General features: G+C 37.4%; 1 protein-coding gene and 2 pseudogenes across 1 annotated transcript; all 3 read left to right on the top strand.

Moving 5' to 3' along the window:
• Positions 1-3,352: 3,352 nt before the first annotated feature.
• On the top strand, positions 3,353-4,649 carry LOC142636796 (G-type lectin S-receptor-like serine/threonine-protein kinase At2g19130; annotated as a pseudogene).
• A 1,798-nt stretch (positions 4,650-6,447) lies between these two features.
• Positions 6,448-8,868, top strand: LOC142617845 (G-type lectin S-receptor-like serine/threonine-protein kinase At2g19130; annotated as a pseudogene).
• A 1,953-nt stretch (positions 8,869-10,821) lies between these two features.
• LOC142638211 (large ribosomal subunit protein bL21m) lies at positions 10,822-15,663 on the top strand. Its single transcript, XM_075812232.1, has 5 exons — positions 10,822-11,449; positions 11,550-11,630; positions 13,869-13,970; positions 14,921-14,995; positions 15,081-15,663. The coding sequence occupies exons 1-5, from the start codon at positions 10,994-10,996 to the stop codon at positions 15,222-15,224; spliced, it is 858 nt and encodes a 285-aa protein (XP_075668347.1). The 5' UTR covers positions 10,822-10,993; the 3' UTR covers positions 15,225-15,663.
• The last annotated feature ends 294 nt before the right edge of the window (positions 15,664-15,957 follow it).

Genomic DNA, 15,957 nt, shown 5'->3' with positions numbered 1-15,957 from the left:
AGTTAACGTGACATGATGCAATGTTAACAAAAGCAACTAATTATAGATTATCGCTTGAGTTTTCGGAGGCATCTTTAAAGTTATTTCTTTTGCCATACAGAATTTATGGTTGCACATGATATGAATCACGTTGTGTTTCAGAATTGGATTATTACCATCGAGCGCGCGAGTAAAACTCACTGAAGCAAGTTGGGTTAAACTTAATACAAATGGTGATTCTTGTGGTAAACTAGTAATCTAAGAAAATCAGGTGGAGTTGGTATTATTAGAGATGCATTGGAAAACTAAGTTAGTTGAGATTTGAGAATCTAACTAGGGTTGCATTGGTCGTAGAGTGTTGGGGCCTCTAAGCCCTACAAGAAATTTGGGTTTACGCAACATTTTTTTTTTTTTCGCGACATTTCCAAATACGTTGCTATAGGAGCTCTATTGCAGCAGTTTTATAAAAGGGATAATTACAGTAAACCCACCTGTGGTATGGCCCATTTTAACTTTGCCTACCCGTGGTTCAATCATTTACACTTTGCCCACCCGAAATTAGTCATGTTAGCCTTCCATAACCCACCTCTCCATTTGCCGTTAGAAAAACACATTTTTAGGCAAAAACAAATATAACAAGAATAAAAAAGTTAGAGTTTTTGATTGCTGAAGAACTTTTACAAGAATAAATTGGAGGAATACAAATCAAATATAAATAAAAAAATCCAGCCCACGGCATCTCCCTCTCTTCAATCCCAACCCATTGCTGAAGAACTTCTATCTCTCTGACTTCTCCCTCTCTTCAAACCCAACCCACTCACGGCATCACCCACAAAAGACGTGTCGCGACTTCGATCCAACCGTAGAGCAATGCCACGTGGAGCGGCGTGCGGTTGTCGTAGTCCCTAGCATGCACCATTGTCAAATCTTCCTCCAGAAGCTTCCGGACGGCTTCGGCGTCGTTTTGGTGCACGTGCCAGAGAATCAAAGAGGTTTGGCTCACTCTTGCTTTCTCCTTCTCCTTCTGCTTCTCATTTGACTGCGATGGCGCTAACGCGGAGCCTCAACCTCTGCCTCCATTGAAGAGCTTCGTGCTCAAAGAGAAGCACAGAGAGCGAGGGAAAGAGAGAGGGTGACTAGGAGAGAGATGGGTCGGAGAGAGACGGTGAACGGCCATGGGTTCCTTCTCGGCTTGAACGAATCCGACGAAGAATCCCTTGCTTTTAGCTACTTAAAAAAGGAAAGTATATCATAAGTCCAATACGACAGGCTACCCCCCTTTAGTGATTAGACTAGCTCTTGAAGGGGGACATCCTTAAGGAAGAGTATAGGGGTTGTCATCACTTTCTTTGAAAATCTTTCTTATTTCTTTTTTCTGATAATTGTAGTACTCTTTCGGATCCCTACTCTTCTCAGGGGGGGTATTGAGGTCTGGGGGAGAGGCCAAAGAATAGGTCTCAATTCACAATTGCTTTTGGCCTGAACTGTTCGGCAGATTCCCACGCGTTACGCACCCGTTCGCCACTTTGTTCTCAACTGTTCTCACCTCCTGGGCGAGACAAGCTACCTTTAGCTAGGAGCCTATTTTCCTTCTGCCCAGCTCCCCGAAAACTACGTTCAACTTGCATGTGTTAAGCATATAGCTAGCGTTCCTTCTAAGCCAAGATCAAACCAAGCCCTTTCCCTGTCCCCGCAAGAGTAACTCTTTCGACGCTTTCTTGACCACGGTCGACAATAGCTCTGACTCCGCTTTTGGGCGCTTCCTCAGCCCAAGATTTTTTAGAGATCTATCAAGATATCTCCCAAAAGCAAGACGAGAGCTGGCTCCGACTGTGACTTCGATCCGCCTCTCTCTCTCTTTGCTATCTTATTTTCTTTGCTGTGGGTGTAGTGGGTCTATGTTTGTGTTGCTAGGTGTGGTGGGTCTGGGTTTTGAAGAGGGTTTGCTTTGGTTTTGGTTTCAGATGTGAGAGAGAACTAAGGTGAAGCTTGTATGATTTTTGTGAATAACTAAAAATGTCTGAAAGAATTTTTGTGAAATTAGAGTAGAGCATTTTCAAGTGTAGGATTTTTGTAAATGTTTTTTATGATTTGTGCGAATATGAAAATTTTATTTGGATTGATTGGCTCAAGACTGTTCATACCAAGAGCAAGTGTATTCTTGAACCCAACCTACAAAACCCCCTCTTTGATTCTTGTTATATTTGTTTTTGTCTAAAAATGTTTTTCTAACGGCAAATGGAGAGGTGGGTTACGGAAGGCTAACGGGACTAACTTCAGGTGAGCAAAGTGTAAATGATTGAACCACAGGTAGGCAAAGTGAAAACGGGTCATATCACAGGTAGATTTACTATAATTATCCCTTTATAAAACGTTGCTAAAATATCATATAGCGACGTTTTTTGAAAACATCACTATATCCCACACAATAGCAACATTTCCTAAAAGCATCACAAAACATACTATGTTTAACAACACTTTTATCAGCTATAGCGACATTTTTAAAATTGCTACAATAGAATTTTTAAAAATGCCAAGTTTTTTTAAACTCTATAGCGACGTTTTAGAAACATCGCAATAGCCCAACTAGTGGCAAGTGGAGGCCAGCCAACCCAAACCAGCCACTTGCTGCCACTGTGTCGAGGCCAGCCCAGCGCCGACACCGACGTTGAGCCCAGGCTTGCCCAGCGTCGCCGCCTCACTCCCTCCCTGCCTCAATCTCCACCGCTGGCCTCCACTTTCTTCTCCCTCAATCTAATACTGGATACTCAAATTTGATTATCCAGTATTAGATTATATATTCTAAAATGTCACTGTAAGTTTTAATTTTTGAGAAATTTGGGTTTGGATTTGGTGAAATTATATGGGTTTTGTGGCTTTTCTTCTAAGTGTAAATATGATTTTATTATATTTAGTGAATTGTTATAGTTTTTTGGGTGATTTTAGAGTCATTTGTTCAATTTAGTAAATGTAAGTTCTCTATTGTTGATTTTTTCAGGTTTGGATGATGGCGATGAGTGGTTTGTTGTTGGGGATTCTTTGATTCTAAGAGGTCTTGGTTAGGTGACAAATTTTTTGTTTGTTACTTATTTATTTATTTATTTTGTGAACCTAGTAGCTAGTGAGCATTAAAGTTATGGTTTGTTATCATTTTGTTGAAAGAGACAAGTTTGAATATTTTGGGTCTCTTACAAAGGGAGATAAGACCTTTTTTTTTTAAGGGAATTTTTTATTTTATTGTGGGGGCTAAGTTGCCTAGGCCTTGGGCGGTGGGCCAGCCCTGGTTGAATAGAAACATTTCGAACAGAAAAACAGCAACTCTAATAAAATGGGAGAGAATGGAAGACTCTCACTTGATAAATTAACTAGAAAGATGAACAATCGTAGTATGGCACAAAGAAGCCAAAAGCAGGAAATCTATACTACAAGCAAGAAGGCATGGTCTCATTATGCTCTACTTCTCATCTTGTCACTCAAACCTCATCTCTCCACTGCATCTGATACCATGTACTGAGGTCAGCCTCTGGCATGGAACCAGACCCTTACTTCTAAAAGCGAAATTTTCGAACTGGGTTTCTTCACACCTGGTAAGTCTCACAAGCATTATGTAGGCATATGGTATAAAACTATAGCAGAGTTAACAGTGGTTTGGGTGGCAAATAGAGACTGCCCACTTCTGACCCATCCTCTAAAGCACTAGAAATTTCTGAGGATGGCAATTTGTTGATAACAGAAAAAGGAATTCCTTTTTGCAAATGCACAAACTTTGGCATGCCTAATTATACTGTAACAGTGCTTCTTGATAATGGGAATTCTAACTTAAGAGATAAATTAGATGATGTATTGTGGCATAGTTTTGAGGAGCAAACCAATACGTTGCTTCCAGAGGCTAAGATTAGGTACAATAGACTTCCCAATAAAAGCAATATTCTAAGGTCATGGACAAGTTCAGAAAATCCAGGGACAGAAGCTTCACAACTTTGTGACATTGATGTTTTTGTGGCAATTATGGCATTTGTAATCAGCATAAGGTACCTCTTTGTGATTGCCCAAAAGGATTTGAACCAAGGTGGCCAGGAAATTGGGGAATACAAGACTACTTAGGAGGGTGTATTAGGAGAACTCCTTTAGGATGCTCAAATGGAGGTATCGATAAGTTCCTTACAATGCCCAACATGCACTTTGGAAAGCTCTCTAGGGTGGTAACAAAGATTAATGGAGTGGTCCAACCAGTCCAAGACATTGAGGCGTGTAAATTAACATGCTTAAGGGATTGTGATTGCATTGCTTACGCCTGTTATGAAGAATGTTTTCTGTACATGAAACATCTGATGAGTTTACAAATTTCATCTGATACTGAGAGTGGTGAAGATTTGTATGTTCGCATTTCAGCATCTGAGCAATTTGAGTTGGTTGGAAGTAGAACCAAGATGTGGAAAAAGGCTGCTTGGATTCTTGGAGTTCTTGCAATGCTCATTCTTCTCCTTAGCATTGTTTTGGCAATTACTCCTATATTGTGGAAACCTTCCGCTGATGGTGCACTCGAGGAATCAGAATTTTCCTTGATGTTGTTCAAGTATCGGGATTTACGAAAAGCAACAAAGAACTTCACCCAAAAACTTGGGGAGGGCGGTTTTCGTACTGTTTTCAAAGGAACTTTACCGCAGTGACAGTTCTAGGAATTTTTCTTAAGATGTTTCTTAAGAAGTATAAATTACTTATGTAGTTTGTCTTTTATAAACTATAATTTGTTGTATTGTTGTTTCATTAATTATAAAATTATTAATTATTGTTTAGCCTAACATAATTTAATTTGTTTGTCTTTTATAATGTATTGGTTAAATAAATTATTAATTATTGTTGTTTAGTTGTTTCATTATTTTTTTTACTAACTACTAACGGTCTAGTATACACCCCACTATGCATTAGCGCACACACCCCATGTGTATTATTCACGACTCAACCCATTACCTAGTGCCTAACATAATTTAATTTTGTCTTTTATAATGTATTGGTGCCTGCCTCTGCATGCCTTTACTTCCCCATTTCAAATATCACACCCCACGGCCCCATGACCCCATCCACTCTCCACTCAACAGACAAGAGTCACAAGAGGAGCCAATCAGATAAATTCACAATATACTAAAAGACAAACTCACCAACACACCAACGGATAAAATCAAAACAGGGGCAAATAATTATAAAGTTATAAAGTAAAGTTGTAAAGCCAAGCCAATTACAGTTCAAAGAGAAAGAGAGAATCAGATAAAGAGAGAGAAATAGTCTCATTTCAGTTCAAAGAGAAAGAGCTCTCTCTCTCAGACTACAGTCCACAGCAAACCCAAAGATGTAAGAGAGAAAAAGAGAGAGAAGTAAAGTGTAAAAAACTTAAATACCTTGAGGGAGGCCTAAGGGGCAGCGCCACAGGCTACGACAGCACGTCAAGGCGAGGAAGGACTTGGGGCCAAGTGTCGCAAGCTCTGATTCGATCAGACCGATCTCCGATGTGATTTGTTGCTCGAGTGTGAGGCCCAATGCGATGACCGATGTGCTCTGTTGCTCAAGTTTTAGGCGGAGGCACCTTTACGCCGATGTGCTTGGTCCGTTGGTCATTGTTATTGATGAGGTTTTGTTCTTTAGGTTAGGTTTCTGATTTTAGTTTTTGTTTTACCATTTGATGAGTCGACGGATGCGTATTGGGCTTTGGTTGGTTTTTTTTTGAGAATCTGTTTAGGTTGGGCTGGTTGGGTATTTAGTTAATAATTATTTTGATTTAAAAATCTGGTTGGGGTTGGTTTTATTTAAGATTGATGTTGGGCTTTTTTTCCCTAGGTTGGCTTGTTCTATTAGAATTTTTTTTTTTAGATTTTAGTTCAAAATTTTTTTTTGAGCTTTTTCTTTTTGCTTGAAAGGAGAACAAATAATCCACCAAATTTTTTTTTTATTGGCATAAATTTTTTTTGAGGGTGTTCCTAATTTTTTTAATAATAGATAAATAAAAAATTTTAAATTATTATATATATATATTTTTTTTTCAGGTTAGGGTGGTCCCAGGACCACCCTAGCCTGAACGTGGTGCTACCACTGCCCTCATCTACCGATTTGGGTGGTTCTGGAGGGAGATGGTGCCCGAAGATTTCAACTCTTCCCTTTGCTTTCTTCTATCATATCCTTCAGTCAGCAAAATTTGAAAAGGAAAAAAAAAAAAGAAGAAATTCATGTTCAAGACCATAATTGTAGAATTTTTAGCTGCCAATACATACGCACATGGAAATTTCAAATTTCGTATCTTTGAATGAATAGAGTCAAAAGGGGCGTGCTTTGAGACTGTTTTGGATCTTTAATTGCAAGTAGTACTTTGGTTCAATAGAAACATTTCAAAAAGAAAAACAGCAATTCTAATAAAATTAGAGAGAGAGAGAGAGAGAGAGAGAGAGAGTATGGAAGACTCACTTGATAAATTAGTAAGATGAAGTGATGAACAATCGTAGGATGGCACAAAGAAGCCAGAAGCAGGAAATATATACTACAAGAAAGAAGGCATGGTCTCATTTTGCTCTACTTCTCATCTTGTCACTCAAAGCTCGTCTCTCCACTGCATCCGATACCATGTACCGAGGTCAGTCTCTGGCGTGGGGGCAGACCCTTACTTCTAAAAGCGGAATTTTTGAACTGGGTTTCTTCACACCTGGTACGTCGTCTCATGAGTATTATGTAGGCATATGGTATAATACTATACAAGAGTTAACAGTGGTTTGGGTGGCAAATAGAGAGTGCCCAATCTCTAGCCCGACCTTTAAAAGCACAAGAAATTTCCGAGGATGGCAATTTATTGACAACAGAAGAAGGAATTCCTTTTTTCAAATGCACAAACTCTGGCAAGCCTAATTATACTGTAGCAGTGCTTCTTGATAATGGGAATTTATCTTAAGAGATAAATTAGATAATGTATTGTGGCAGAGTTTTGAAGAGCAAACCAATACGTTGCTTCCAGGGGCCAAGATTGGTTACAATAGACTTACCAATAAAAGCAATATTCTAAGGTCATGGACAAGTTCCGAAAATCCAGGTAGTGGCCAGTTCTCAGCTGAATTAGAACAAAGTGGATTAGTACTATATAAGAAATTCTCCTTGGCTTAAGCTGTGTATCAACATGTCATTGGCAAAATTGAACACCCAATACATAAACTACACCCGTGTTTTCAATGAGTACGAAAGCTATTTTACATATACTTATCTCTACTATCCTACATCCACTAGTTTTGTTTTGGACGTTACCGGGGATCTCAATCTCTATATATGGAGCATGAATTTGCGGCAATGGAATTTGGTTTGGACAGAAGCTTCACGACATTGTGAGATTGATGGTTTTTGTGGCAATTATGGCATCTGTACTCGGCATAAGGTACCTCTTTGTGATTGCCCAAAAGGATTTGAACCAAGGTGGCCAGGAAATTGGAGCATACAAGACTACTCGGGAGGGTGTATTAGGAGAACTCCTTTAGGATGCTCAAATGGAGGTATCGATAAATTCCTTACAATGCCCAACATGCACTTTGGAAAGCTCTTTGGGGTGGCAACAAAGATTAATGGAACGGTCCAAGACATTGAGTCATGTAAATTAACATGCTTAAGGGATTGTGACTGCATTGCTTACGCCTATTATGATGAATGTTTTCCGTACATGAAACAGCTGATGAATTTACAAATTTCATCTGATAATGAGACTGGTGAAGATTTGTATGTTCGCATTTCAGCATCTGAGCAAACTGAGTTGGTTGGAAGTAGAACCAACATGTCGAAAAAGGTTGCTTGGATTCTTGGAGTTTCTGCAATGCTCATTCTTCTCCTTAGCATTGTTTTGGCAATTATATTGTGGAAACCTTCCGCTGATGGTGCACTCGAGGAGTCAGAATTTTCTTTGATGTTGTTCAAGTATTGGCATTTACGAAAAGCAACAAAGAACTTCTCCCAAAAACTTGGGGATGGCGGTTTTGGTACTGTTTTCAAGGGGACTTTGCCTAATTCAACAGCCATAGCATTGAAGAAAATAAGAAGTGTAGAGCAAGGAGAGAAGCAATTTCGTGCAGAAGTGAGAACACCTGGAGCAATCCAGCATGTCAATCTTCTTCGCCTACGTGGATTCTGTGTAGAAGCTTCAAAAAGATTTCTCGTCTATGATTATATGCCAAAAGGTTCTTTAGAATCTCATTTGTTCCAGGAGGTTTCTAAAATTTTGGATTGGAAAACAAGATATCATATTGCAATTGGGATTGCTAGAGGGTTGGCATACCTTCGTGAGAATTGTATAGACTGCATCATTCATTGTGACATCAAGCCTGAGAACATATTGTTGGATACTGAGTATGACCCGAAAGTGGCTGATTTTGGGCTTGCAAAGGTAATAGGTCGGAACTTCATCGGGTTTTAACCACCATGAGGGGAACCAGAGGTTATTTGGCACCAGAATGGATCTCAGGTGAAGCTGTCACTCCAAAAGTTGATGTTTTCAGTTATGGGAAGCTGCTTTTCGAGATAATATCTGGTAGGAGAAATATAAACATGCTAGATGAAGAGATATGTAACTACTTTCCAGCTCGTGTTGCAATGGCAATAAACAAGGGGGTAGACCTTCTAACGTTGCTAGATTTCAAGTTAGAGGGCAATGCAATATTGAAGAGCTAACTAGAGCTTGTAAAGTTGCTTGTTGGTGCATTCAAGATGATCCAAGGGATAGACCAACAATGGGAAATGTAGTTAAAATTCTTGAAGGATTGATGCAATTGGGCATACCTCAAATACCTCTTTAATTATTTCCGTCGCCTTTCAGAAAATCCAATGGAAGCCAGTGTTTGCCACGACATTGAGACTTGTTCGAGTTCATATTAATGGCCACAAGTTATTGTCTCAACTGTCTTCATTATCAATGAGCATAATACTTGCCCACCTGTGACCTAGTGATCTTATTGTTCCTTTTATGTAGCACCAATAAAAGATTCCGCTGTTGTTAGTACTTAGTAGCTAAGGAGACAAGTGCATCAACATAAATGTAGTTTCAAAGTGCTAAAAGTGACTTGATTATTTTGACTTCTCTGTTGTACCTAGTTATTGTATTTGTTTAGAGCAATGCTATATGTATTATTTACATCAATTGAGTTGGCAAACTTGTATAGGTTCTCATCTAGACCCACAATTAACATTACATTTTTATTTATCGCTAATACTTTGTCATGTCAACATGTGTCAAATTTTTTGTGTTTCTAAACCTTTTCATTTGTTTATGGGTTTAAGAGCTGGTGGGCTTTTGTAAGTAGTGTAATATTTATGTTATAAACTAGATTTTTATCCGAGTGTTAACACAAACATTTAGTCGGATTGGGATATGTTGGTGTAATATTTATCTTTCAGCATTTCTGTGCAAAGCTGATAAATATTACATGACATATCCCAATAAGCCGAGAAAGTAAGAAGGTTCAAACTTCCAAGCATTTGATCAAATGCAGTCTTTGAGGAAAAATTACCATAATTAGTAAAAGCCTAGGCTAAGGAATCATTCACTGTAGCCGAGAGGTTTAAAGGTGCGGCTTGCAAAACATCAGAAATGCTTCTTGATAAGGCAAAGGAAAGAGGCAAAAATAGCCAAATAGCATCTTTTTGCAAACTATGTTGCAATTTACCACTGTTTTAGAAATATGTAGGAATCTATCACTTTTTAGATATACGAGTTTGGCGAAATCGAGTTTTCTATGGTACTTGAGTACCATAAAAAATTTCCGAAAAATTTGAAGTATATTTTTTCAAAATCAAGTTTGGCCGAATTTGGCGAAATCACGTATTTGAAACTCAAGTTTCAAAAATGTGGTAGATTTCTACATATTTTTAAAACAGTGGTAGATTGCTATTTTTTTTTTTTTTTTTGCTAAATAGTGGTAGTGGGCCATTTTTGCCAAGGAAAGAACATTCCAATTCCTACAAAACATTAGAAATGTTTTAGGCTTTCAGCCTCTCCGATTCCATCTCTTTTATTTTTATTTTTAAATATTTATGGTACAAAACTTCATTTATCAGAAATCATGGTCCATATTATATAGTGCAAAACATGCATCCTAGCCCTGGCCCGTGATGATATTGATCGTGACCTTGAAACAAAGTTGGAGCTTTTAATGATTCTCAAAAAAAAAAAAAGTTGGAGCTTTTAATTATAATGAATGCACTAACAATATATATGATGCTAGAAATAGACCGATTTATATCAACCTTCAATTTAAATTAGCAAAAACAATATCTCCTTGCATTATATTGTAAGCATGAATGCTATAAAAAAAATTGTAGTCTAATGGTTAGATTTTTCAAATTCATATTCAATAAAAATATATAAAGGGAATTGAAGATTTTCTCTCTAAGTTAGTTTAGAGAGAAACATTTTCTTAAAAAATATTAAGTAGAGTTATATCCAAACTTTATCTTTATAAAAATTAAGAAAAATAAAATATAAGAAAAGACTCAAATGTTCTAAGTTTAGATATATTAGAATAAAAAAAAAATCGGTCATCTTTAATAAAAATTCTATAATCATATAAAAAAATACTAAAAAATGCTACTTCTATAAATTTTTCATAACAAATTATACATTATAAGTTTTTATTTGTTTTAATTTAAATCTACCATTGAAATTATATTTTGACCTACTAATAACAACTGGTAGAAACTTGTCATTTATAATTTATTATGAAAATATTGTAACAATTTAGCCGACATAATTTCTATTAAAAAAAAGTATGTACATAGTATTACTCAAAACTACGATAATTTTTTTGTTAAAACCGTCCATGTGACCGATGGTTAGTGGTGGAGAAAAAAATGGATACTGGCCAAAATAGCTGTGGCAAGTTGTGAATTTTAATGTGTTACTGAAATTAGTCCATCTCAAAACCTAAACCCTCAACAATCAATCTAAAACCCTACTGCGACTACTACTCTGTCAGAACTCAGAAGTGAGCTCAACGAGCCATCCATGGCGAACAGACGGTGTCTCCACGCTTTGACCCGCCACGCCTCCGCCCTGTTCTCTACAAACCCATCTCTCCCTTCACTCCCTCTCCCTCTCCCACTTCCTCTCTCCAAAACCCAACCCCTAAAACCCTTCCTCGCCGCCCACATTTTCACCACTCCCGAACCCACCCAGCACTGGTCCAACACTCGTCATTTCTCATCCAAAAGAGAAGATGACGACGACGACGAAGACGATGACGACGACGAAGACGATGGTGGCGAAGATGACGATGACTACGACGACGATGAAGTGGGTGGGAGTATCGAAGAGGAGGGCGAGCTGAAATTGGTGAAGAGAGAGTACTCTCCGGAGGAGAAAGAGGCCGAGGCGGCGGAGATTGGTTACAAAGTGGTGGGCCCACTAGAGCCCTCCGATCGGGTTTTCAAGCGCTACGACCCGGTTTTCGCTGTCGTTCAGGTTCTTCTTCTTCTTCTTCTTCTTCTGTCTTTTGGTGTCGTTTTTTTAATTGGATGTTTATGGAGGTATTGAATTTTTTTTTTAATCTTTTTGTGCTTAGATTGGATCGCACCAGTTCAAGGTGAGCAATGGGGATTCGATTTTCACTGAGAGATTGAAATTCTGTGAAGTCAATGACAAGGTGGGTTGCTATTGAATTTGCGTGATTACTTATAAAACTATGTGTTCATTTGTACTTTGCATTGTTAATTAATATAAATTATGCAGGAAAAAAAAAAAAGGGTTTTGCCAAGTATCTCATTTTGATGGGAATTCAGAGTTAATGGTTACTTATAGTACTATTTTGAGGGAGAAGTTATGTACTTAGCATGCTTTTATGGTTCCGGACAAAACTTACAAACAGTTTCTGTACCTTAGATCCTCCAATTTAATTCAACTATGTTGCTGCATTGCCAATGAGTCACATGGTTACACCAGAGCGGCCTTCAGGGCTCATTTATAGATCTTTATGAAGAATTATTCGTATGCTTCTCTCTCTGTCTGCGATTAAGGTTTAGACTAGTAGATATATATGATGATAAGCTTTAATGAGTATTTTTTTTTGTTTGGGTAGAAGAAGGCAATTAATTAGTGTCACTGATGCGCTTGAGATCAATAGCATATACGGCCCTTTCTGTTGCCAAAATCGTTGTTAGTACTTTGGGTACTGACACGAGCAGATATGCTTGCACTTGTCGTGAATTCACTTCTCTATGCGGCTTCTGCATTCAGATGCTCGTACATTTCTTTTGTTAGTTTTTTTTCACACTACCTATCAAAAACATGAGTCACATAGTTGAATTTAATTGTCCATGAGGGAAGATATTACTTTTTGTGCTTATTGGTCACTGCAGCTACACGGCTGAATTTAATTGGGGTACCTAAGTTACAACGTCTTAGGAAGTGTACCTAAGTTTCACCATTATTGCTACAGATCACCAAGCATGCAGATTTGCTGCTAATATAGGATGTCATATGGCACGGTGTACTTGCTGTGTGATAGACTTGCATGAACAGTTCTGAAATGTGCTCTTGACCTTTCCCTTACAAAATTAGAATGTGGCTTGGAATCTTCCTTTTCAACTGGGTTTGATGAAAAAGAATTGTTTTTCCCTAGGATTATGGCTCTTTGGTGGGATCTAAAGAAGCATGGATGGGAATTTAGTCTTGCTTTTGTTCAAAAATAGGGGGGAGGGGTTGGAATCATTTTGGTTTTTGGCCATTGAGTATTTCAATATGTTAAGATAGATCGTTAATCGCTTCTCAATAATGAGATTATTGTTATTGGTTTTTTTTATCAGTTGACTCAAAAAGCAGATCTTTTTGCTAAAAAAGGAGCACATCGGTCTGAACTTCATGCCTCATAGGTTCCTCTGTCTCTTATTTTATCATAATAAAAAAGGAATTTCAAAACAAAAATGATATCCAATGAACCGATACGCGATTTATTTTTAATCTTGGTTTACCTTTAAAGATGAAGAGATAGACGAGAAAGTTTTATAAAACAAGTGGAAGACCATTCATGCTTAGTAATATTAGATGTTGAGCAGCTAAGGATCAACGTGTTCATTAAATGAGAAGCTGAGATTGAGTTTAAGATGTAAAAATAGAAGTGTGTATCTTAAACTTAATTTGTTGGTAAACCAGTTTCAAAAAATCTCTCGTAAAAAATCTTAGATGGTATTGGTTACTGATTTCACATTTTGACTAGCCTCTTTTGCATCATGCTGAATACTCTTTTTATTTCGACCTTGTTAGAAACCTTCAGATCATAATATTCTCTGGTGGCCCACAACAAAGCAAATAATCTTCCTTCTTTCTCTTCGTGCTCACATTTTTTTAAATAAAAGGCCCTGGTAGATAAATTTAGAAGCCTCTCAAATGAGACAATTGGCATTTTACATTGTCTTTATACCTTTCAAGTCAAAATAGACTTATCAATTCCAAATCAATTTTCTTGTTAAGTGGTGCCAAATCAATTCCATGAACCACTTCATTGGCTCATTCACCTGATGGAGCAAGCGGAAACAGACATAGCAAATTACTTATCAAAAAACAAAAAAACAAAGACATAGCAATTCAGCTTATAGAAACTTACATATATTTTCCTTGTCCATTTCTGCTTGGGCTGATTAGGCATGTAATAGCTTTATGATCCATGCTTTCTCTACCTTAACAAAGGAGATGCGATCGAAGGCATTTTTATCCAAGATGGTATCAGGATTGATTTGAGATTGCCTTGTGATATCAATTGTGTAGTCTTCTATAGTTTGCTGGGAAGTTATATGTAGTTTACTTTCCCAACAAAAATTCAATAACCTGTCTTTTTCTTTCAAAAAAGTGATTACTTTATTAATGCTTCCATCTCTTTCTGTTGCAGTTAATTTTGAACAAGGTTCTTTTGCTTGGCTCTAGTAGTCAGACCATTATTGGTCGGCCCATATTACCAGATGCAGCTGTTCATGCAGTTGTTGAAGAGCATGTGAGTGTGACACTAATCTTTGCTCTCTCTGTCTCTCTCACATTGTGTTCTCATTTGCATGTAATTTTTGCAATCATGTTTGTTTCATGGGATACATTTCTTGCAAAATTAATTCCTTAGGATAAGTGGAATTTCCAATTTGAAGAGTTAATTCAGAAGAAGCAGTCATTATATTTGAGTTCAGAGAAAGATTTCCATTTTGATACATGGAGCCTCTTAAAAAGGTCGGGATAAACTTTTCCAGGGAGAACTTTCTGTCTATATGGACTGCAATACAAAGAGAAAGAAATAGTAGCTAGAGTTTATCTAGCTTCATAAATTACATGAAAACTAACAACTATGTTATATGCTAAGTTGTGATTATGATCCCAACTCTATAACAGGGGAAAATCAAGAAATAAAAATGGGATTATTATTATTACTATTTTTTTTATCAATAAAGCACTGGTTATCTTGAAATTGCTATTCTATAATCCATGCCATAATGCTTGGGGTTGGCTTCTATGTTTGCCAATAAAGTGCTTTTGCATAATTTTAACCTTGATTTGAAATTGCTAGGTGGACTACTTGAAAGTTCTAAAAAAATGATAAGCCAAATGACCAAATACAAGCAGGGTATATACCCCAAACTAGTGATGGATGGAGGGTTGCTGGTTTTGAAGGCCCAAGAAACCTCCTAAACCACTACCTAAAGGTGTTGGTGCAAGTTGAAAAATTCTAAAATGCAAGGCAGGGAGAAAATGTATGCAGATCTATGATATTAATTAATTTGTCTATGAAGCAAATTACTCCTGTGATCACCATGTTTATAGACATTATAGTTGTCTTTTCACTTTCTCCTTTTGTATTGTCTGGCACCAAACTTATATGGCTTTTGTGAATTACTGAAAAAGTTACAGCTTCTTTTTTTGTTAGGCGATTTATATTTTTCTCATGTTGCTCTTTCTCAGGCACTAGATGCAAAGGTAATTATATTCAAGAAAAAGAGAAGGAAGAATTATCGTCGCACCAGAGGACATCGTCAGGTATTTCTCAAATCTATGGTCTAAACAATTTTTTGCCGCTACCTCACAGTGATAATTTTTCTTGACCCATGCTTCTCCTTTTCAGGAACTGACTAAATTAAGGATAACTGATATTCAAGGAATTGAGAAACCTGAAAAACCCTACACTGGGAAGCCTTCAAAGGCTGCTGGGAAGAAGCCAGAAAATGTTACTGGGAAGAAGCCAGAAAAGGTTGCAGTTGCTGCATAAGGGGGATTTTTTCCAAGGCTATACATCAACAATAATGGCCATCCATGCTTATAACTCCTGAGTTTTGACTTGTTCATCTTGTAGGATGAGCATGATTCCATTCCTAATTTTCTCCATGTACACATCTTGGATGTCTTGTCAGGCAGATAATCAAACCACCAAATTGGGCACGACTTGTAGGACCGGTTGCATAAATTTCTTTTATTTGTTTAATTTTTTTTTTAATAGTAGTTTGATTCATGAAACCTAATGTAGAATCACCTACTTCTGTTCCCAAACAGAGATGTTACCGTGGTCTTAAAGAATCGTATCTTTGCTCCTAGATTTTTGCCAAACTCTAGGAGTCTAAAGCATATATTGACATTGTGGATGTGGTTGCCACCTTGTGAGGTACATCTTGTATCTTTTTGAAATGGAACTCGTTTGGTTATTGTGCTCTTGCATAATTATCGTAATAAATCTGCTAAAGTCAAAAGTTGCAAGTCTCTCATGCCTTATACCAAAGTCAGACTATAATTCAATCTCATGAACTGAAACTGGTTCTTCGATTGCATGTGGTTGCCACCTTGTGAGGTACATCCTGATTCTTTTTAAAATGGCACCTATTTGGTTCTTGTACTAATCATAATAATCTTAACTTGTACCTTGCTTTAAATCTTAAATCCGCTAAACTCAAAGGTTGCATGTCTGTCTTGTCTTATTTCCAAGTCAGACCATAACTCAATTTGATTAG

Source organism: Castanea sativa, chromosome 1 (genome assembly GCF_040712315.1).
Source record: "Castanea sativa cultivar Marrone di Chiusa Pesio chromosome 1, ASM4071231v1".
Classification (NCBI taxonomy): domain Eukaryota; kingdom Viridiplantae; phylum Streptophyta; class Magnoliopsida; order Fagales; family Fagaceae; genus Castanea; species Castanea sativa.
This window is presented reverse-complemented; position numbering and strand designations above follow the sequence as displayed.